The following is a 24,239-nucleotide window of genomic DNA, read 5'->3' on the forward strand; positions in this document are numbered from 1 at the left end:
AGGGTGCTGGTTAGAACTGCAAACCCTCAGATCCCCATCTCTGCCAGATTTGGTGAAAGAGAAACTCTGGAGTCACTTGTGAATCTGCGTTTTTCAAAAGTCCTCTAAATGATTCCAAAGTCTAAGCAGCGCTGATCCATCAGGGCCGCGTCTGGCTTCCAGACCGCCTTCTCTAAAGGAGCGATCAGTGGAGCCGGGGATCAAATGTTAGACACGCAGAAACTAGAGGGCAGCGCGCCTCCCTAGGACACCCTCACCGTACGGGCAGCTTCGCCCGGACCCCCAGGCTGGTGGGGAGGGGCGGCCGGACGGGGCGGGCCTGAGGCTGGCGTCTCCGCCTCTTCAGCGTTCGGCTCCCTTTTCTTTTCCTTCTTTCTCCTCTCTTTCCTTCCTTCCGCCTGGAGCTATGGAGCCGGGGCGCCGGGCGGCCGCGGCGCTGCTGGCGCTGCTATGCGCGCTGCACTCCGGGCGCGCCCAGTACGAGCGCTACAGCTTCCGCAGCTTCCCGCGGGACGAGCTGATGCCGCTCGAGTCGGCCTACCGGCACGCGCTGGACCAGTACAGCAGCGAGCACTGGGCGGAGAGCGTGGGCTACTTGGAGATCAGCCTGCGGCTGCACCGCCTGCTACGGGACAGCGAGGCCTTCTGCCACCGCAACTGCAGCGCGGCGCCGCAGCCCGAGCCCACCGCCGGCCTCGCGCGCTACCCGGAGTTGCGCCTCTTCGGGGGCCTGCTGCGCCGAGCGCACTGCCTCAAACGCTGCAAGCAGGGCCTGCCGGCCTTCCGCCAGTCGCAACCCAGCCGCGAAGTACTGGCGGACTTCCAGCGCCGAGAGCCCTACAAGTTCCTGCAGTTCGCCTACTTCAAGGCAAGTCCGGTCGCCCCGCCCTACGCTTAGGCCCCGCCCCGCGCCGCGGTTAGGCCCGCCCCTAGACCCCTGCCTGGTGCCTGCGTCCTGGGCCCGGTCGCACTGCCCTTTCTAGACTTACTTCTTTCGCACTCAGCGTCGCTAAGGGAGACCTTCAAATCCTCTGCCTTGTATTCTATTTCATAGATAAAGATGAAAAATACTTTTCTTGAAGGGTGGTTCTGAGGCAGAGGATGTATATCTAAGGACTAGCACAGTGTTACTTGAAGACAGACTTCTGTTTTTAGCCGATACCATCAAAATCCCTTTTCTCAAGTGAGTAGGGCGGGAGAGGACCTGCGGGGCCGGTCAGTCTCTTTTAAAGAGGAATTTAAAAGGGCAGGGCTCCTTGGAAGGACACTTGCCTGCCTGGAGGAGGAGAACCTGAGCGCTGTGATTCCTCAGGGCGGGCGCTCTCCGCTGGCTTTCATCTACAGTGTAACGCGGTTGTCTTCCTCCTTTTTATGACTGTTTGCATTCCGTCTGTGATTGCTGGCTAAAAATAGCCACAAATTGCAGTTGTCTACGGCCCTTACACGGGGGACCCTGAAGTTTTAAGAACGGGCTGAATTCCCTTTAACTGGATAAAGAGGCTTTAGCTTGGCGGGTCTTCAATGGGTTTTGCCAAGAGAGCCCTCTTAAAGCTGTTTCCACTTTATTGGAAAACGATTTGGTAAACTCTGTCTTTGGGCTGCAAGATCTGCTTTTCATATTTCTCTGAAACGGGTCCACGTGTATGTTGCATTCGTATGGGCCATAAAATAGCACAAAACCCTAAATAGGAGAAAAACTGGGTTATTTCTATGCCTGCTACAGCTTTATATAAAGTAGATTTGTGAATGCTTGTCCTAGCAAAAAAAAAAAAAAAAAAAAAAAAAAACAGTTTTAAAATAGACCAGGGATGAGATTAATACATTTCCGGAACTCAGAAATGATGGCTGACTCATACAAGCACTATATTTTTACGCTGAAAAAGACTCATTTAATCCTCTTTTTTGTAGCGCTTTTGGCACATACAGTATGAGCCAAATTTGAGTCACATAATCAAGGGGGAAACGTTTTATTTTTAAACCTGGAGAATAATGGAAACTCTGATTTCTTTAAAATACGGATGAATGTGAAACGAGGCAAAAGGGGAGAAACAGTTAATTCAGGGTGACCGGAAGGCAGGGGTTTCGTCCATCGTGGCATCCGCAAAGGCTAGGAAATTCATAACTTCTCTTCAAAACCCTTTACAGGTCTTGTGACAATCACTTACTTAAAGTCAGGAAAGGGAATTCCCCGGTGGTCCGGTGGTTAGGGCTGTGGGCTTCCACAGGGGTCTAGGGGGGTTTGGGAGAGGGAGGGGCGGAAGAGGAGGCGAGGGGGCCGGGGGCGGAGGCGGGGTTGGCGGGGGAGGGGAGGGGGGTGCAGGGAGACAGTCCCACTCCAGGCCGCTAGATGGCATTCCTCAGACATCAGCACGGATATCTGGAAGGGCAGGCTCTGCCATTATCTCCAAATGACTAGGCTCGCGTATCTGGGGCAGTTTCTGCCCAGGCTGTTTGCTGCCCTTTGATTCTCAGAAATCCAGACCGTGCCAAATATTCCTTTATTTTCTCTCTCCAAACAGAATTCCCTAATTCCTGTCCCCGAGGCTCCCTCTGGATTGGCTGAAGGAGTCTCCCTCCACATGTATGGGTCCCCCCCACCTCCCTCCCCCAGACTGTGCTGTGATTTCAGGGCATGGAGGGGCCATGACATCCATGGTGGGGGAGGGGCCCTCTGCCACTCGTGTGTCCACACAGGGAGGTGTCCCCATCCCTTTCTGCGAGCTTTTTCACTCACCTCATGGCACCTCCTTCTTCCCTGAAGACTTCTGGGCTCTGCCTGCAGGTACCAAACCTGAGGATCAAGGGCCACAGACCTTGCTGCCCCTGCAGACCCCAAGGAGGGAGTTTTTTCTAGCCTAGAGGATTCCTCTTCTTCCTCCTTTTTTTTTTTTTTTTTTTTGGCCATGTGGCATGGCATGCATCTTAGTTCCCCAACCAGGGATTGAACCCATATCTCCTGCAGTGGAACCTCGGGTCTGGAACCGACAGGGAAATCCTTCCTCTGTCTTCTTCTTCCAGGCCAGTCAGCTTCTTCCTGCAGTTCCCTCTCTCAATTTCCTCTTCTTCACATACTTGCCAAGTTCTCTAAGGAGTACAAGGGCTTTGGTCATACCTCTATGTCCTGACCTCCTCTGAGGCAGTGAGACTCAGAATCAGCTGATCAGCACCGAATGGGGAGAAGAGAGAGAGGGGGAAAGAGAGGGAAACATGAATTAATTTCATGAAAATATTATGCAGTCGTGGTGTCCTGTCCAAGTCACTGGTACTTACCGAGTCCTGCCTTGTCCTAAGAACTCTGCCAGCTGCCAGGAATGCAGAAGACAGGATGACATAAAAGAGGCTCATGGTCCAGTGGTTAAGACTCCTCACTCCCAATATAGAGAGCCTGGGTTTGATCCCTGGTTAGGAAACTAGACCCCACATGCTGCAACTAAGACCCAGCACAGCCAAATTAATTAATTAAATAAATATACATACTTATATCCCCTGATAAATATATACCTTGATAACTCAGCTGATAAAGAATCTGCCTGCAATGCAAGAGACCCCAGTTCGATTCCTGGGTTGGGAAGTTCCCTTGGAGAAGGGATAGGCTACCAACTCCAGTATTCTTCGGCTTCCCTGGTGGTTCAGCTGGTAAAGAATCCGCTTGCAAGGCGGGAGACCTGGGTTCGATCCCTGGGTTGGAAAGATACCAAGGGAGGACTCACTTTCATGTAAAAGCAGGGATCTTCCTCCCAGCCCCCAGGATTCACTTCCTAGAACAGCACCTGTCCTGTAGAGGCTCTCAACAAATATTTGCTGAGTGAATGGAAGAGTGAATGAGGAGGTGGTGGGGGTCCTCGGGAAGATGAAACAGAGGTTCTGTGAGAGACCCGGGAAAATACTGATCTATCTGTCAAGGTTCTGGCAGAAAAGATGTGATATAGTTATACAGGGTAACTGGAGGAATACTTACGAATAAGGCGGTTACTTACAAAAGCTGGGGTGAGACCCACCTCCCAGGCCAGAAGGTGTAACGTGGATGGAGAGAGACTAGATGGAGAGACCTTCAATTAAGGGAAGGAGCCAGGACGAAAACAGCCCAGCCTTATTCTCTTCCCTTCCTTCAGTCTCCTGTTGGGCACCTGTTGGGGCTGAACCCACTGAAAGCTAGAGGGCAAGGGAGTCCACAGGGACAGTCCGTACGCCAGCCTCCTGGGCAGGGCAGGGTGGAGACGGCAGAGTAGATCGGGGCAGGCACAGAGGGTACATCGGCTCACCCACAGGAATGAACGCTCATGCCTTGTGGCTGGACCAGGTATGCTGGGCCTTGGAAATCACTGAGCCCTTAGCTGGAAACACTGTGTAGAAACACAAAATTGCCTAAGGACTGAACAGACGTTCTTGTTTTACAGAAATCACGCTCGCCACCCACTGAGTAGTGCTTGTCTCTCCTCTCTGGACTTTAGGCAAATAATCTTCCGAAAGCTATTGCAGCTGCTCACACCTTTCTACTGAAGCACCCTGATGACGAGATGATGAAGAGAAACATGGCTTATTACAAGAGCCTGCCCGATGCTGAGGACTACATTAAAGACTTGGAAACCAAGTTGTACGAGGTACATTTGGGTTTTTACACAGTGGTTAGTTGCAGTGTGAATTTTTGAATAAGTCTATCTTAGTGAACAGCTACTGACACTGAAGGACTGATAAGTGATTTTTGATGACATTTAATGAGTATTATGACAATAGAAATGACTGCCTTGGGATTCCCCTGGTGATCTAGTGGTTAAGACCTCGTACTGCTAATGCAGGGGGTGCAGGTTTGATCCCTGGTCAGGGAACTGGATTCCACATGCTGTGGAGTATGGCCAAAAAATTAAAAAAAGAAGAAAAAATGATTGACTTTTTAACACCAAGTTGATCCATTTAAGAATGCAATTTTACATTGCATGGTGATTTTAAAGTCACTTTTTTTCCCTTTAAATGCTGCATTTTAGAAATATGGTCATTTGATCATTCAGTTTTAAGATGGTATAAAAATGGGTCTTGGAAATCATCTGAAAATGACTAAGAACAGAAGAACCTAGAAGTAGGTCTTCATCTCTAATGCAACTAGGAAACATGTATTTTTATACACACACACAGCACATATCTCAAGATGGAAGGGGAATAAGGTTCTAGGAGGACAGACTCAACAGGTTACAGGATATTTGAGTCTGTGCATCTGCAGAGGGGATTCTGAGGGGAATGAGTGAGGACAGTAAGAAAAGGATGAGTCCAGAGCACTTACTGCTGTCGGGGCCTGTCGAGTCTGGTCTCCAGGTGTGTGGGTACCAGTGGGGCAGGAGCAGGGGTTGAAAACAGAGGGATGGGTTGGAAGTGCCCACCGGAGCTCCTAGAGCCTCAGGTCTGACTCTAGGGTTTCCCATCATGGGACCAGACTGCAAGCTCACTTTTTCGCCAGCGGTGACCCTCAAACATTGTGGGCAAAGTCTCTTTTCTGGAGCCCATCTGGTCTCCAGGGAGGAATTCCCCAGCCTTCCACAGGGCTGGCGGAGTGTCTGAGAGCCAGTCTGGGGAGAGGGATGGCGATCTCACAGCTGAGTTGGAGGCCTCACCTGTTTCTGGGTGTCAGCCGACACCTCAGCTTGATTGCTGTGCCTGCTCCCTGGGCCTTCAGCCTTTATGGGTAGAATCTCTAGAACAGACTTGGAAGGTGTGGTCCCTTAGGGGAGCAGATGGCTGCTGGCAGGGGAAGCCAGGCTCCAACAGCTAGGTTCAGACTTTCAGCCCAGCGTTCCATCCCGCACCTTGTGCCAGCCTCTGTGGTCCCTGGTGCCTGCAGGTGTCTATGGGTTGTGTAGCTCACCTCCCGTGAGGACCCTCCTCTCTGATCATTAGGCTTTCTGTCTTTCCAAAAGTTGTTGAAATCTCTCGTCTGCTGCTTGCTCCTTTTCTGATCTCCTGTAAGAAGAATTGATCCCTTTTTACTTTCTTCCCTGTTATTGTTCACTGGGTTTGGGGAAAAGAGTTGTGTGCACATGGCCATCGCACTGTGCTTAGGGGCATCCTCTCTCTGTAGAGCTTTGTTTGTTTTCTTTTCTATTTCATTTATTTGGCTGCCTCGGGATCGTAGCTCGCAGGCTCTGGGGCATGCAGGCTCCATAGTTGTGGCACGCGGACTTAGTTGCTCTGAGGCATGTGGGATCTTAGTTCCCTGACCAGGAGTGGAACGCATGTCCCCTGCATTGGAAGGCAGATTCTTAACCACTGGACCACCAGGGAAGTCCCTCTGCAGGGCTTTCTTTCTGCTGCCACCCTGCCATTTCTGCAGAGCCAGTGGTCTGGTATTTCTGCTTCCCCTGCCCCATACTCCCCTTCCCCCCACCCCCCATCCATCTCCAGGCAAAGCTTCAGTTCTTTGCCTGTCTTGCTTCCAGGGGATGCTGCCTGCCCAGGAGATATAAGGAGATCCATCTTCCTAACCTTAGGCTTTAAGTTGGGTGAAAATTCTAGGTCCCAGGGGTGACCTCAAATACCCTCTGTCCAGAGCAGCTGAAAACAAAACTCCCAAAGGAGAACCACATGTGTATTTCAAGACCTGTCCTTGCCCCTCCAAGTTAGCAGGTTTCTGCCTGTGTCCAAAATCTCTACTTACTTCTGGTGAAGATGAAGCTGCTTCCTCAGCCCTAGTTATTCCTGGTACCTGGTGGAGGCAACAGGTAGCAGGAATTCCTTGATGTTTCCTCTGGCTGGCATGTGGCTGCCCTACCCAGGAACTCGTGCAGACATGTGAAACTCCTAGTTTATACTTTGCTGTTAGGGCAAGGGCCATCTGACCCTTGCTTTAGCTTATCTTTTCCTTGAATTGATTTTTAAAATCAGTTTCATGGAGGTATAATTTATTTAAAACTAATCTCCTAATTTTAAGTGTATAATTCGATGAGTTTTGACAAATGTGTGCAGTCATACAGCTACCACCACAATCATACAGACATTTTCTTCTCCCCTAAAAAGTTCCTGCATTAAAAAAAAAAAAAAATTGTTTTAAATTTCCCTCATACCCCTTTGCAGTCATGCCTTTGCCCCTGACCCCTGGCAGCCACTGCTCTGGTTTCTGTCCCTGGTATTTTCCTTGATTCAAACTTGATTTTATTATCAAGTATCTGCTAGTTTTTGAGTTAAATAAAATAACTGTACCACTGTGAACAGGGTAGAAAAATCTAGATGTAGGTAAGTCACTGATTGCCTTCCTAGCTGGGGAGAAGTTGCTGTGTAGCACAGGGAACCCAGTCTGGTGCTCTGTGATGACCTGGGTGGGTGGAGTGGGGGAGGGAGGGAGGCTAGACAGGGAGAGGGTGTATGCATAATTAGGGCTGATTTGCCTTGTGGTATGGCAGAAACCAGCGCCACATTGTAAAACAATTTTTTTTAATTAAAAAAAAAAAAGAGTGAGCATAGTTTGTCCGGAGTTAAAGAGAGTCAAGCTTCATGATAATCTGATTCCTTTTGGGAGGACAAGTCTGTCTCTCTTCATGTCTGGACGTTCCTTGACTTCTCTCGGCTTTCCAGAGCCTGTTTTTTTGTTTTGTTTTTGATTGATTTACACTGTGTCAGGTGTACAGAAGAGTGATTCAGTTATACATACATGTACATATATATATAAATATATACAGGTATATATATATTCAGATTCTTTTCTATTACACTTTATTACAAAATATTGAGTGTAGTTCCCTGTGCTATACAGTAGATCCTTGTTTATCCACTTTATATTTTATAAGATATTATGGAAAAACCCAAATGAATTTTTTGCCCAACCCTATATATAGTAATATGTAACTGTTAACCCCAAATTCCCTATATATTCCTCCTGGTCCCTTTCCCCCTTGGTAACCATAAGTTTGTTTCTCTGTCTGTGATTCTATTTCTGTTTTGTATATAAGCTCGTTTGTATCATTTTTTTAGATTCCACGTATAAGTGGTATCATAGGATATTTGTCTTTCTCTGTCTGACTTCATTCAGCATGATAATCTCTAGGTCCATCGACGTGGCATTATTTCATTCTTTTTTATATATGTATATATGTACCACATCTTTATCCATTCATCTGCTGATGGACATTTAGGTTGCTTCCACGTCTTGATTATTGTAAATAGTGCTGCTATGAATATAGTGGTGTATGTATCTTTTGGAATTAGAGTCTTCATTTTTTCTGAACATATGTCCAGGAGTGGGATGGCAGGATCATATGGTAGCTCTATTTTTAGTTTTTTTAAGGAACCTCCATACATCGTATATTCTCCATAGTGGCTGCCCCAGTCGACATCCCTCCCTTTTCTCCACACCCTCGCCAGCATTTTTTACGTGTAGACTTTTCGCTGATTCCAGAGCCTGTTCATCCGAGCCGTGCGGGCCTACAATGGCGAGAACTGGAGGACGTGCATCACCGACATGGAGCTGGCCCTTCCTGACTTTTTTAAGGCCTTCTATGAGTGTCTCGCTGCCTGCGAGGGCTCCCGGGAGATCAGGGACTTCAAGGATTTCTATCTTTCCATCGCAGGTTGGTAGTGGGTTTTATCCTTGATGTAAAGGACACAGCTGCCCCTGCGAGTTCTACATGCTTTCTAGGAAACTCGGGTGGCTTCTGAGAAACTTTTGAGCGTAAATGAGAGTGGGTTAACTGGGGTGGCTGATACAGACATGGATTAGCCTCTGACTTGGCTGGAGCTTCTAGAGGAACAGTGAGTATGATGTCCAGACACAGGCCTGTGGAGAAGGTTTGTTTCATCAGTCCTACTTGACTGCAGATTCTCACAGGCTTGTAGCAAAATAAAATTGAGCCCCAAAGCATCTCACACCTCAGCTTAGGGAGATAACTTTGATTATGGCAGTTTTTCAGCATGCAGAGTCTGCATGCTCGATTACTAAGTCATGTCTGACTCTGCGACTCCATGCACTGTAGCCCGCCAGGCTCCTCTGTCTGTGGAAATTCCCAGGCAAGAATACTGGAGTGGGTAGCCATTTCCTTCTCCAAGAATGAAGAGTATAATTAGTCATCACTAAGGCAACTTTGGTGGCTCAGACGGTAAAGGATCTGCCTGCAATGCAGGAGACCCAGATTCGATCCCCGGGTCAGACAGATCCCCTGGAGAATGAAATGGTAACCCACTCCAGTACTCTTGCCTGGAGAATTCCATGGGCAAAGAAGCCTGGCGGTCTACAGTCCATGGGGTCACAAAGATGTCAGACCTGACTGAGTGACTAACACATATACACAAGGTAACTTTTGGGAAAAAAGAAAACATCTTCTGATGATAAAATAATGCATGCTTATTTTAAGAAGTTTGGAAAGCACAAGAAAGAGTAAAGAAAGAAAATTGAGGACTTCCCTGGTGGTCCAATGGTTAAGATGCTGAGCTTCCCAGGGAGCAGGGGGCACCGGTTCAATTCTGATCCTGATCAAGGAACTAAGATCCTGCATTCCTTCAGGCTTTGGCCAAAACAAGAGAAAGAACATTGAAAACACATAAATAGCCCTAGGGGTTTTCTTTAACCATTAGTGGGCAGCAATGCTCCAGAGGATAGGAAATGGCCAAGAGATGTCTCTAAGTGGTTTGGGAACACAGACCCTCAAACTGCCCCTTGCAGGAAGGGGCCCCAGGTCAGATAAGTCTGGAATTGGTCTGAGGGTTGTCCGCTTCTTGGAGTCTCTGTGCCCCGTGATGATTAATGACTCTCAGAAACCCTGAGGCGGGCAGCTGTTTTACAGTTATTGAGTCCAGGATGGTTGTTTGTTGTTGTTTTAGTAAATTTTTGCTTGTGAAACTCTTTTTCTACAGAGTACCTTTATTTTTCTTAACAAAATGTTTTTATTGTGGAATATTTCAAACATATACAACATATAGAAGAGTGTGAAGAAAGCCCACTTACCCATGACTCAGCTTCGCTACTGTCAACTCATGGCAGAGTATCATTTGAAAACCCCCCCCTTCCCTCTCAGGTTCAGATCAGATCAGATCAGTCGCTCAGTCGTGCCCGACTCTTTGCGACCCCATGAATCGCAGCACGCCAGGCCTCCCTGTCCATCACTAACTCCCGGAGTTCACTGAGACTCACGTCCATTGATTCAGTGATGCCATCCAGCCATCTCATCCTCTGTCATCCCCTTCTCCTCCTGCCCCCAATCCCTCCCAGCATCAGAGTCTTTGCCAATGAGAAAACTCTTCGCATGAGGTGGCCAAAGTACTGGAGTTTCAGCTTTAGCATCATTCCTTCCAAGGAAATCCCAGGGCTGATCTCCTTCAGAATGGACTGGTTGGATCTCCTTGCAGTCCAAGGGACTTTCAAGAGTCTTCTCCAGCACCACAGTTCAAAAGCATCAATTCTTCGGCGCTCAGCCTTCTTCACAGTCCAACTCTCACTTCCATACATGACCACAGGAAAAACCATAGCCTTGACTAGACGGACTTTTGTTGGCAAAGTAATGTCTCTGCTTTTGAATATGCTATCTAGTTTGGTCATAACTTTCCTTCCAAGGAGTAAACGTCTTTTAATTTCATGGCTGCAAGCAAATTCCAGGTGTTCCCTCATTTTGTATGTTTTGTTTCAATAGATACCTCTAAAAGATAAGAACTCTTTTTTTTTTAAACATAACCACCAAACTATTATACCTAAAAGAATTATAACAGCAGTTCCTTGATCTCATCATCAAATATCCAGTGTCCCAGTCGTCTTAGAAATGGCATAAATATGTGTGTGTGTCCCTTACATTTATAATTTGTTGGTTTGAATCAGGTTCAAAATAAAGTCCACACGTTGCGCTTGGTTAGTTTCTTAATCTTTCACGTTGCTGTGAGGCCACCATCACCATCCATCTGCAGAACTTTTTCATCTTCTCAGACTGAAACTCTGTACCCATTAAGCACTAGTTCCCAGGACCTCCCCAGTGGTCCAATGGTTAGCACTCAGCATTTTTCACTGCTGAGGGCACAGGTTCAATCCCTGGTCAGGAAACAAGACTCCCGGCTTGGCAAAAAAAAAAAAAAAATTGAAGTATAGTTAATTTGCAATATTGTGTTAGTTTCAAGTGTACAGCAAAGTGATTCAGTTATACATATACACATATGTATATATACACACACATTTTTTTCAGATATAATTTCCATTATAGGTTATCACAAAATACTGGGCAGAGTTCCTTGTGCTCTGTATACAGTGCGTGGCATGTCTGCTCAGTCATGTCTGACTGTTTGCGACCCCATGGACTGTAGCCCCCCAGGCTCCTCTGTCCATGGGATTCTCCAGGCAAGAATACTGGAGTGGTTGCCATTTCCTTCTCCAGGGGATCTTCCCGACCCAGGGATCAAACCCTTGTTTCTTGCCTCTCCTGCATTGACAGGCAGGTTCTTTACCAGCTGAGCCGCCGGGGAAGCCCCACTATGTATACAGTCAGTCTTTGTTGTTTACCTGTTTTATACATGGCAGTGTGTATCTCTTAATCCTAAACTCCTGATTTTTTCCCCCACCTCCCAAGCCCAGTGCTTCTTGTCCTCAGGGGAAGGGCTAGGATTTAGACCCAGGCCTTCTGACTGTGGTCTCAGCTGTTAACCTGTGAATTAGTGTCTCACCTGAGGGGGTTACCCTGGATTAACACTTAGTGTCAAACTTTATTTTTGATAGTTAATATAGGCACATACTATCGTATGTGAAAGACAAAGGGATATAATGTGAAAAACGTCTCCTGCTTTCTCAGTTAGGTCCTGACTAGAAAGAGAAGTGCTTTCCAGTTCCCCAGTATAATTACTATTGAAATGAATAATTCATGGACAGATGCTTCCAGACTAGGACAACTTGCTGTCCATTAGATTCTCTATTCTCCACCCCCTCACCCCGACCATGCATTGATTTAGCACAGTATTGAGAATTCTTGCCTGAATCTTTTTTTTCCTGTAAAGGTTATGTGAATATAAAACCACTTTCCCCTTAATTTTTGTGCTTGCTTCTTCCATACAGAATACATAGCCTACATTACACACTATTCTATTTTATGCTTTTCCCACTTAACAGTATATCCTAACTAGTACGTAGAGACTGTGTCATTATTCTTCTCATTTCTGCCGAGTACTCCGTTGAGGGTCGGGATAAGAGTGTGCTACTGTTTATTCAACCATATGGTAGACATTGGGGCTGCCCCAATCTGTTGCTTGGGCTTCCCTGGTGGCTCAGCTGGTAAAGAATCCACCTACAATGTAGGAGACCTGGGTTCGATCCCTGGGTTGGGAGGATCCCCTGGAGAAGGGAAAGGCTACCCACTCCAGTATTCTGGCCTGGAGAATTCCATGGACTGTATAGCCCATGGGGTCGCAAAGAGTCGAACACGACTGAGCGACTTTCAGTTTCTTTCAGTCTTTTGCTATAACATCTACTACTGTACTGGGGAATTTTAGTGGGTTTCTTTTTTGTTGTTCTTGTTTGCTAAGTATGGAAATGTGTTTGCAAAGTCAGCATCAGTGGGATTGATGGTTCAGGGTGAATGTTTCAGTAAATTATTTGGTATTTTAAGGTACTGTTTTGTATTCCTACCAACCAGGGAGAGTGCCTACTCCTCCACAGTCTTGCTGGCAAAATGTGTACCATCATGCTGGACTCTGAAAGGGGGAAAGGGAAGGGCTGAGGACCACGCTGGATTTAAGGACCAGCTCCAGAAGTAGTATCCATCACTTGTTAACTGTCCACATTTCATTGGCTCAGTTAGTCACATGGCCCCAGCTGAACTGCAAAGGTGGCTGGGAAATGTAGTTTTCCACATCTTTCTATGTGCCTGTATTTAGGTCTGCCTGCTCTCTTTTAAAACCTGTGTGGATTCTGCTGTTTGTATGCACCATAACGTCTTAATCACCATCCTACTGATTGACATTTGGGTTACTTTCAAGTTTGTTTGCTCAAGTGTGCCCAAGTCTAAAGAACATTCTCCCAGAAGGAGACTACTGGGTTAGAGAATATGTGTATTTTAACCTTGGATAAATTTTGTCAAATCGTTCTCCAAAAAACTTGTTCCTTTTTTGCTCCTACCAACAAAATATGAGACTGTGAATCTCGATATTCTCTCCTTAACACTGGGTTTTCTTAATTACAAATAAGGTTAAGATCTTTTCACAATGTTTATTAGCCCCTTTTATAATTTCTGTTAGCATCTTTTTGGCTATTTTTATAGCCAGCATTTGTCCTTCTCCTTTTGATTTAGCATGCTTCATGTATTACAGATTTTGGCCCTTTATCATAAGTAGTGCAAATATTTTACTTTTATCATTTTATCATGATCATTTTGGCCTTAATTGTTTTGGGGGGTGGGGCAGAAGTGGCATAAAGAAAATAATGAATGCACTGCCTGAAAATCTGTGTGTTCTTTCAGATCATTATGTGGAGGTCCTGGAATGCAAAATTCAGTGTGAGGAGAACCTCACCCCTGTCATAGGAGGATATCCGGTGGAGAAATTTGTGGCTACCATGTATCATTATTTGCAGTTCGCTTATTATAAATGTAAGTACTCATCTTCTAGGCAATCTGGGCAAGGTACTAAGACTCAGCTTCCGCCTCAGTGGAGAGTACTAACCTTGTAAGATTGTCTTGAGGATTAAATGAGTTGGTAGATATGGAATGCTGATGGAATTCACACACTGGCCCAGGGCAAACTCTATATAACTGGTGTTTTTGTTTATTAATCTTTTTTTTTTTTTTGACTGCTCCATACAGCTTTCAGGATCCTAGTTCCCTGACCAGGAATGGAACACCCTGTAGTGGAAATGTGAAGTCCTAGCCACTGGGCTGCAAGGGAATTCCTTTTAGAAATTCCCAATGGCTTCCCTGATGGCTCAGTGGTGAAAAATTTGTCTGCAGTGCAGGAGATGCAAGAGATGCAGTTTCTATCCCTGAGTGGGAAAGATTCCCTGGAGGAGGAAATGGCAACCCACTCCAGTATTCTTGCCTGGAAAGTCCCATGGACTTAGAGGAGCCTAGCGGGCTATGGTCCATGGGGTTGCAGAAGAGTCAGACACAACTGAGCGATTAACCCCCCACCACTATATATATCATTATTTCCCTTCCTCCACACCATTGACCTTTACAGACTCTTAACCCTAAGATCATTGCAGTGGATCCTGCCTTGAACTTGGAGTTTCTCGATTAGAACCTTCCAGACGGACAAAAGGCTCACATGGGAGAGAGAGAAAGGAATTCAGACTTCAAAGCCCCAATTTCCTGCCTTCCCTTCTTTCCCTGTAACCAAGATTGCCGGGGGCCACTTGCTTGAGCAGCGTGTGCCCTGGCGGTTCAGTGATGAGCACAGGACTAGGGTCATTTGCTATGGGGAAGACTCTGCTCTCCCGATGACATATCTGGTCTGTGGGCAGGAGTCTGACTAGCTTCCCCGAGGCTGTCTTTCAGACTCAGGGGTGGCTGGTCATGGGGCCTCGGGGATGTCTTGGAGGACTGACAGGTGACTTTGGCTTCCACGGCCTCCTCCCCCGCTGTGAGCATCTTGTTCTTTGTGGAGTTCCCTCTGCCCACAGCAGACATCTGCCCACCTACCTGGTAATCCCACCTCGTCTCCTCTCCAGGACACACCAGAGGCCTTGCCTGCTGAAGGTCAGAAAAGGGGAAAAAAGGAAAGAGAAAAATTTGCTTCATTCCCTCTCTCTTTCTCTAATTTTTTAACTAAAAAATTTAAACTTTTGCTGCTAATCAAGATGATTCCTTTGTTCCTAAAAAGTCTCTGATACTGACATTTACACCATGTTTTTCTGAGGAAGGTAACTGGCCTCTCTCAGCAGTGAACCTGATCTTCACCAGCCTGAACCCCATCTAAATGTGCAATGAAATGGCCCGAAATGCCCCTTGGTTGGGACATTTCTGAGAGCAGCAGGAGGCCGAGGGCTGTTTTAAAGAGGTGTCTTTCTCGTGTCCCCTTTCGTGGAGGGAAGGGTGAGTTTATTTGCCACTGTCACCCTGGCATAAACTGTCTGGTAAAGGATTCTTTAGCAGAGAGGACGAGAGTCTACTTCTATATAATGTGTGGACACGCTTCCCTACCGGGCAGCACCGAGCTCACAGCATGTTCCAGCAAATAGCTGTTGACTGCATTCTAGTGTGGAGGGCCGGTCTTCTACCGGACAATGTCTTTGCTAATGAAGAGCCTTCTTTTTAAAAATAAGTACCTGGTTTAAGGTAACTGTTTTTTTTTTTTCCCTAAAAAGGCTTGTAGTATAGGTTTAGTGCAATAAACTAGACATCACAGAGATATACAGAAAAACATCAAGCATATCGCCCATTCTAATCTCCCTGCTCCCTCTCACCCGACCCCAGATTTAACTACTGGCTTATATTTATCTACACTTGGAAAGATCTTATTTTAATGAGAATTACAGAGAATAATGTACTTTTTTTTTTAATTTCTGAAAATTGAAAAACATATTAGAAAGGATGGTATAATAAACTAGGGGGTGCGTCCTCAGTTGCTTCAGTCGCGTCTGACTCTCTGTGACCCTATGGACTGTAGCCCGCCAGGCTCCTCTGTCCATGGGATTCTCAAGCAAAATTCTGGAGCTGGTTGCCATGCTCTCCTCCAGGGGATCTTCCTGACCCAGGGATCAAACCTGGTCTATTATCTCTCCTGCATTGGCAGGTAGGTTCTTTACCAGGGAAGCCCAATGGACTAGGGGTGACTGTCACCCAATTCAAACATTTATCAACACATTGCCGATCTTGGGTTTAGCTTCTACATGCTCTGTTGGATGAAAATACAGCTGGTATTTTTGTTTCATTTTCATGAGAGGCTGTGCCAGCACTTCACTGAGCTAATTGTGGCGGACATTGAAATGTGAATCTTCCAACCACTGAGCAGGCTGGGTTCAGTGGCAACACGCCAGAACACTGGAGTTCAGCACTGCACTGGACACGTCCAGGCTCTGGCAACTCACTGGTCACGCCTCTGAAACCTTTACTTGCTCTAAAAACCACCGGGCATATCAGAAACTGACAAGGACAAAATAGCTAAAACAACAAGATTTTCAGCATTTATTGCTGCTCTGCAAGAAATCTTTGTTTTCGGGAATATAAATAAGCACTGTGAGTGAAATTGTAACTCTTAAAATTGGCTTCTTGAAAGTCAGCCCTGTTTTGAATTCTTTTTCCGAGACCTACACCGGGACATTTCTTGAGGGCAGATGTCATTTCCAGCCCCACAGATTTGTGAATAGCAAATGTCCATGTGTGTGTTAGTTGCTCAGTCATGTCTGACTCTTTGCAACCACATGGACTGTAGCCCGTCGGATTCCTCTGTCCATAGAATTCTTCAGGCAAGAATACTGGAGTGGGTTGCCATTCCCGTCCCCAGCGGATCTTCCCAACCCAGGAATCGAACCCCAGTCTCCTGCCTTGCGGGCAGATTTTTTTATCCTCTGAGCCCCCAGGGAAGCCCAGGAAGTGTCCACAAGCAAGGGTTTTAAAGTTGTAGTTATGGGAAGTGGCCACAAGGTGGCAGCACTTCTTCACACCCAGGTCTGGTTACCTGGGCATCCAGAGCCTTAAACCAGTTTTCCTGGGTTGTCAAGGAAAGCTGAATATAGGAGAAGAAATGGCCTGAGGCTTGTATCTCATTCCTTCTTCCCACTGACCTTTCACACCAGGAAGAAATCCCAGCCCCTGCAAAAGGGATAGGCTGAGGGTGCTGTTGTCCAGAGGTGGGACAACTAATTGAAGGAGGCTGGAGTCAGGAACCAGCCACCAGGGCATGTGGAGACTTTTTCAAGCTCTTCCAGCCCAGCGGGTCCACCAATCTTTGGGTGCACTGGACCTGGAATAGCTTTTCAAGGGGCTGGCTGAATCTGGATTGTGGTCCCATCTTGGGCAGACTTGGCACCACAGGTCCAAAGGGCTCTTTGGCTCATCCTCCCCAGCTCCTCCAACCCCATGAGAATTCTACCTTGAGACCAAAGCCTGCTCAGGCCCCAGGGATGTGGCACCAGCCCAGGGCCCCAAGGCCCGAGGGGATGTGGTAAGCACTGCTTTTTTTTAGATTTATAGTGTTGTGTTTTAGCCGTATAGCAACTTGATTCAGTTATGCTGTTTTTCAGATCCTTTTCCTGTATAAGATGTTACAGAAAGTTGGGCAGGCTTCTGTGTAGTACGCAGTAGGTCCTTTTTGTGTATCTGTTAATCCCAGCATCCTAATTCATCACTGCTGCTGCTAAGTTGCTTCAGTCGTGTCCGACTCGGTGCGACCCCATAGACGGCAGCTCACCAGGCTCCCCCATCCCTGGGATTCTCCAGGCAAGAACACTGGAGTGGGTACCACCCTAATTTCTTCTTTGGGAATCATATGTTTGTTTTTTTAACTCTGTGAGTCTCTTTGTGTTGCACAAATTAATTCATTTGTTTGAATTTTTAGATTCTAACTGTAAGCAATTTCATATGATGTTTGTCTTTCTCAGTCAGACTTCCTTCACTAGTTTGATCGTGTCTAGGTCCATCCATGTGGCTACCAATGGCACCATCTCACCCTTTTTTATGGCTGAGTAACATTCCATTGCATCCATGTGCCACATCTTCTTTTTCTGTTCGTCTGTCAGTGGACACTGTGGTGGCTTCCATGTCTTGGCTGTTGTAAACAGGGCTGCACTAACCATAGGGGTGCATGAGTCTTTCATAATTCTGGTTTTCTTCGGTTATTCACGCAGGAGTGGGGTGGTGGGATCATATGCCAGCTCTGTTTTTAGGTTTTTGAAGAAACTCCATACTGTTCTCCAGAGTGCCTCTTACCAATTTACATTCCAGACAGCAGCGTAGGAGGGTTTTCTGTGTCTCAAGCTATCTCCACATTTATTGTTTCTAGACGTTTTGCTGATGGCCATTCTGACTGGTGTGAAGTGATATCTCCTTGCAGGTCATATTTGCATTTCTCTACTAATAGCCTTGTGGAGCATCTTTTCCACTTTTTTTTTTTAATCTTTTCAAATCATCTGAGTGAAAGGTACCTCTTGAAATTGGCTTTTTGAAAGTTGGCCATGTTTTGATTTTTTTTTTGCCCTACCCCAGGTCATTTCTTGAGAAAGAAAGAAAGAAAGTGAAGTCGCTCAGTCGTGTTCGCCTCTTTGCAACACCATGAACTGTAGCCTGCCAGGCTCCTCTGTCCATGGGATTCTCCAGGCAAGAATACTGGAGTGGGTTGCCATTTCCTTCTCCAAGAGATCTTCCCAACCCAGGGATTGAACGCGGGTCTCCTGCATTGCAGGCAGACGCTTTCTCCTCTGAGCCACCAGGGAAGCCCCTAGTGAATAGAAAGGGTCTATAAACAGGGGTTTTTTTAAATTAAATAAGTTGTAGTTGTAGGACGAGGCCACAAGGTGGCAGCACTACTTCACACCCCCGTCCGGTCACCTGGGCAGACACAGCCTCAGGAAAGTCTGTTCCTGGGTTGTCAAGGAGAGTGTGGTGTGGGAGAAGAAACGCCCAGGGGCTGTGTCTCATTCATTCTACCCCTTCTTTCCCTTCACCCCACGGAGAAATCCCAGCCCTCTGTAAAACCACTCTGCCAAGGGTGCTGTCATCTGAGACTGGTACCGAGTTCCCTCACCAGGACACATCCAGGAGGCCCGCTGGCTTTTGCAAGCTCTTCCAGCCCAGAAGTCCCACCAGTCGTTGGGTGCCCTGGGCTTCAGGTATCTTCTGAAGAGCCTGCCTGCATCTGGAGATCATGGTCCCATCTGGAGGGGACCAGGCCCTACAGGTCCAAGGGGCGCTGCTTTGATGGCACATAGATCCCAGCTCCCTCAGCCCCATGGGAGTCCAGTCTTGAGACCCAAGCCTCTCAGGCTGCAGGGATGTGACACCAGCCCGGGTCCCCACGGCCTGAGGGCAATATGGTGGGCACTGCTTTTCCTTTTTTATGTAATTTTTAGTTTATGTGGACTTACAGTGTTGTGTTTGAGGTGTACAGCAACTTGACTCAGTGATACACATACATAGATGTATTGTTTTTTGGATGCTTTTCCCTTGAGGGTTGTTAGAGTGTTGCACAATTTCCTTGGCTATACAAGAAGTCCTTTTTGACCCTCTGTATTATGTATATGAGAGTGTATCTATTAATCCCAACCTCCTAATTCATCCTTCCCACCCTAATTTGCCCTCTGGAAATCCTATCTGTTTTGAAACTCTGTGAGTCTCCTTGTGTTACATAAATGAATTCATTTCTGTCAGTTTTTGGGTTCCAACTGTAAGTGATCTCATACGATACTTAGCTTTCTCAGTCCAGGTTACTTCACTCAGTGTGATCATGTCTAGGTCCATCCAGATGCCAATGGTATCATTTCATCCTTTCTTATTGTCGTTCAGTTGCTCGGTCGTGTCCGACCCTTTGTGCCTCTATGGACTTCAGCACACCAGGCTTCGCTGTCCTTCACCATCTCCCCTTTCTTATGGCTGAATAATAGTCCATTGTATACCCGGGCCACGTCATTTCCTGGTCATCTAGCGATGGACGCTGGTGGCTTCCATTCCTGGGGTGTTGTAAGCAGTGCTGCACTGAATGTTGGGGTGCATGTGTCTCTTGAAATTCAGTTTTCTCCACTTGTACGCCCAGGCGTGGGGTGGCCGAATCATATGCCTGGTCTATTTTTATTCAATAGTTTTGAAAGAACCTCACGGTGTTCTCCAGAGTTGCTGTTACCAATTCACATTCACAAGACCTTGTAGGAAGGTTCTCTTTGCTCCACCCTGTCTCCGAATTTACTGTTTGTAGATGTTTTGCTGATAGCTATCCTGACTGGTGTGTGTTGCTACCTCCTCATGGTTGTCATTCACATTTGTCCAGTTTGCTGCTAAGTCGCTTCAGTCGTGTCCGACTCTGTGTGACCCCATAGACGGCAGCCCACCAGGCTCCCGTCCCTGGGATTCTCCAGGCAAGAATACTGGAGTGGGTTGCCATTTCCTTCTTCAGTGCATGAACGTGAAAAGTGAAAGTGAGGTCGCTCAGTCGTGTCCCTTCGCCTCCCCATGGACTGTAGCCTACCAGGCTCCTCCGTCCATGGGATTTCCCAGGCAAGAGTACTGGAGTGGGGTGCCATTGCCTTCTCCGAAGTCTAGTTTAGAGCATTGCATCTTTTTCATACGTTATTGTTTCAAACAGTAAGAGTTAATTTTACATTTTGAAGCAGGCTTCTTGAAAGTCGACCTTGTTTTGACTTTTTTTCCCCGTGATCTACCCCAGGGCATTTCTTGAGGGCAGGTGTCATTTGCAGCCCCGCAGGGTTATTGAAGTCAAGTGTCCATTAGCCTGTTTCAAAGCTGTAGTAAGGAGAACCGGCCACGAGGAGGCAGCACTTCTTCACACCCAGGTCTGGTTACCTGGGCAGCCAGAGCCTCAGAAAAATCGCGTTCCCTAGTCGTCAAGGAGAGCGGAATGTGCCAGAAGAAACTCCCAGCGCTTGTGTTTCATTCCTTCTTCCCTAACCCTTTTACCCGCGGGGAAATCCCAGCCCCTGAAAAACCGCAGCGCTAAGGGTGCTGTCCTCGGAGGCTGGTGGTAGGAACCCCAGGACATGGGGAGGGACCAGGTGACTTTTCCAAGCTCTTGCAGCTTGAAGAGTTCACCAGTCTTTAGGTGCACTGGGCTTCCTGTGGCTTTTAATGAGCCCGCCTGGATCTGGAGATTATGGTCTAATAGGTAGGATTCCAGGGACTACAGATCCAAGGGGTGTTGCTTTGCTGGCACACAGCTCCCAGCTCCCTCAGCCCCATGAGAGTCCAGTCTTCAGACCCTAGCCTGCTCAGGGCCCCGAGGCCCTAGGGGAATATGGCAGGCACTGGGTTTTTTATATCTTATCTTAGATGAAGTAGAATTTTACTATTGAATATGTTTTAGGTATACAGCATCTTGATTCAGTTGTGGATGTGTTTTTTTGATCCTCTTCCCTTATATTACAGTGTTGAGCACAGTTCCCTGTGCTATATAATAGGTCCTTCTAGATTATCTGTTTTATGTATATGAGAGCATATATGTTAATCCCAACCTCCTAATTCATCCCTCCTGCCCTAATTTCCTTTTTGGGCATCATATGTTTGTTTTGTAACTCTGTGAGCGTCTTTGTTTTACATATATGAATTTGTTTGTATCAGTTTTCAGATTCTACCTGTAGATGAGCTCATATGATATGTGTATTTCTCAGTCTGATGGACTTCACTGCAGATGATCACGTCTGGGTCCATCCATATGGCTCCCAGTGGTATCGCTGTTGCTCTCTGAGTAACATTCCGCTGGATACATGTGCCACATCTTTTTCTGTTCACCTGTCACACTGGCTTCCATGTCTTGAGTGTTGTAAGCATTGCTGCACTGAACGCTGGGATGCATGTGTCTTTTGAAATTTAGTTTTCTCAGATTATACTCCCAGGAGTGGCATGGATCCTTTTCCCTGCTTTATTTTCAGTTTTAAAAGAACCTCTACACTGTTCTCCAGAGCTTAGGAGGGTTCCCTTTGCTCCACCCTGTCTCCACATTTACTGTTTATAGATGTTTTGCTGATGGCCATTCTGACTGGTATGAGCTGTTACTTTCTTGCAGTTCTGATTTGCATTTTTCTAATGATAGCTTTGTGGAGCACTTTTACCACTTTTTTTTGTTTTTTCTTTTCAAACAGTGTGATTGAAATTTACATCTTTAAATTGGCTTCTTAAAAGTTGGCCCTATTTGAATTTTTTTTTCCCTGACCTTCCCTGGGGCATTTCTTGAAGGCAGGTGTTATTTCCAGCCCTGTAGGATTTTTGAAGGCAAGTTCAGTTCAGTTGCTCAGTCATATCCAATTCTTTGCAATTCCATGGACTGCAGCACGCCAGGCTTCCCTGCCTATCACCAACTTCTGGAGCTTGCTCAAACTCATGTCCATCAAGTCGGTGATGCCATCCAATCATCTCATCCTCTGTCGTCCCCTTCTCCTCCTGCCTTCAGTCTTTCCCAGCATCAGGGTCTTTTCCAATGAGTCAGTTCTTTGCATCAGGTGGCCAAAGGACTGGAGCTTCAGCTTCAGCATCATTCCTTCCAATGAATATTCAGAGTGGATTTCCTTTAGGATTGACTGGTTTGATCTCCTTGCAGGCCAAGGGACTCTCAAGAGTCTTCTCGAACACCACAGTTCAAAAGCATTAATTCTTCAGCACTCAGCTTTCTTTATAGTCCAACTCTCACATCCATACATGACTACTGGAAAAACCATAGCTTTGACTAGATGGACCTTTGTCAGCAAAGTAATGTCTCTGCTTTTTAATATGCTGTCTATGTTGGTCATAGGTTTTCTTCCAGGGAGCAAACGTCTTTTAATTTCATGGCTGCAGTCACCATCTGCAGTGATTTTGGAGCCCAGAAAAATAAAGTCTCTCACCATTTCCATTGTTTCCCTATTTGTTTGCCATGAAGTGATGGGACCAGATGCCATGATCTTAGTTTTTTGAATATTGAGATTTAAGCCAGCTTTTTCACTCTCCTCTTTCACTTTCATCAAGAGGCTCTTTAGTTCCTCTTTGCTTTCTGCCATAAGGGTGGTGTCATCTGTATATCTGAGATTATTGATATTTCTCCTGGCAATCTTGATTCTAGCTTGTGCTTCATCTAGCCCAGCATTTCGCATGATGTACTCTGCATAGAAGTTAAATAAGCAGGCTGACAATATACAGCCTTGATGTACTCTTTTCCCAATTTGGAACCAGTCTGTGTTCCATGTCTGGTTCTAACTGTTGCTTCTCAACCTGCATACAGATTTCTCAGGAGGCAGGTGAGGTGGTTTGGTATTCCCATCTCTTGAAGAATTTCCCACAGTTTGTTGTGATCCATACAGTCAAAGGCTTTGGCGTAGTCCATGAAGCAGAAGTAGATGTTTTTCTGGAACTCTCTCATTTTTTCTATGATCCAACGGATGTTGGCAATTTGATCTCTGGTTCCTCTGCCTTTTCTAAATCCAGCGTGAATATCTGGAAATTCTAGGTTCATGTACTGTTGAAGCCTGGCCAGGAGAATTTTGACTATTACTTTGCTAGCATGTGAAATGAGTGCAATTGAGTGGTAGTTTGAACATTCTTTGGCGTTCTTTCTTTGGGACTGGAATGAAAACTGACCTTTTCCAGTCCTATGGCCACTGCTGAGATTTCCAGATTTGCTGGCGTATTGAGTGCAGCACTTTCACAGCATCATCTTTTAGGATTTGAAATAGCTTAACTGGAATTCCATCACCTCCAGTAGCTTTTTTCGTAGCGATGTTTCCTAAAGCCCACTTGACTTAACTGTGTGCATAAAAGCCTGTTTTAAAGTTGTAGTAATGAGAAATGACCACAAGGAGGCAGCACCACTTCATGTGCAGGTCTGGTCACCTGGGCAGCCAGAGCATCAGGAAAGTCAGTTCTTGGGTTGTCAAGGAGAACGTTGTTTAGGGTGTCCAGCAAATTGGTTCAGTGATGCACACACATAGATGTATTGTGCTTTGGATCCTTTTCCCTTATGGGTTGTTAGAGTGTTTCACAGTTCCCTGTGCTGTACAGTAGGTCCTTTTTTATTTTCTATATTATGTATATGAGTGTATCTATTAATCCTAACCTCCTACTTCATCCCTCCCACTCCAATTTCCCCTTATAGAATCATACATTGGTTCTGAACCTGTGAGTCTCCTTGTGTTACATAAATTATTTGTATCAGTTTTTGGGTTCCAACTGTAAGTGATCTCATACAATATTTGTCTTTCTCAGTCTGAGTTGCTTCACTTAGTATGATCGTGTCTAGGTCCATCCAGGTGGCTGCCAATGGCATCATTTCATCCTTCCTTATGGCTGAGTACTCCTCCATTGTTTACATGGGCCACATCATTTTCTGTTCATCTAACGATGGGCACTGCGGCTTCCATTCCTGGGTGTTGTAAGCAGTGCTGCAATGAATGTTGGGATGCACGTGTTTTTTAAAATTCCATTTTCTCCACTTGTACAGGAGTGGAGTGGCCAAATCATATGCCCACTCTATATTTATTCAGTAGTTTTGAAAGAACTCACGATGTTCTCTGGAGTTCCTGGAGATTTAAATTCACAAGAACTTTGTAGGAGGGTTTCCTTTGCTCCACCCTGTCTCTGCATTTACTGTTTATAGACATTTTCCTGATGACCATTCTGGCTGGTGCAAGTTAATACCTCCTTGTAGTTCTGATTGACATTTGTCTAGTGATA

General features: G+C 46.2%; 1 protein-coding gene across 1 annotated transcript in view; it reads left to right on the forward strand.

Annotated features, from left to right (window-relative positions):
* The first annotated feature begins 245 nt into the window (after positions 1-245).
* The window catches only part of LOC102415659 (cartilage associated protein), a 34,560-nt gene continuing 10,566 nt past the window's right edge, over positions 246-24,239 (forward strand). The window contains exons 1-4 of the mRNA XM_006076084.4: positions 246-868; positions 4,452-4,601; positions 8,378-8,549; positions 13,401-13,529. Of these exons, the coding sequence (XP_006076146.2) occupies positions 407-868; positions 4,452-4,601; positions 8,378-8,549; positions 13,401-13,529 (913 nt within the window). The 5' untranslated portion in view covers positions 246-406. The remainder of the gene's footprint in view (positions 869-4,451; positions 4,602-8,377; positions 8,550-13,400; positions 13,530-24,239) is intronic.

This window comes from Bubalus bubalis, chromosome 21 (assembly GCF_019923935.1).
Source record: "Bubalus bubalis isolate 160015118507 breed Murrah chromosome 21, NDDB_SH_1, whole genome shotgun sequence".
NCBI lineage: Eukaryota > Metazoa > Chordata > Mammalia > Artiodactyla > Bovidae > Bubalus > Bubalus bubalis.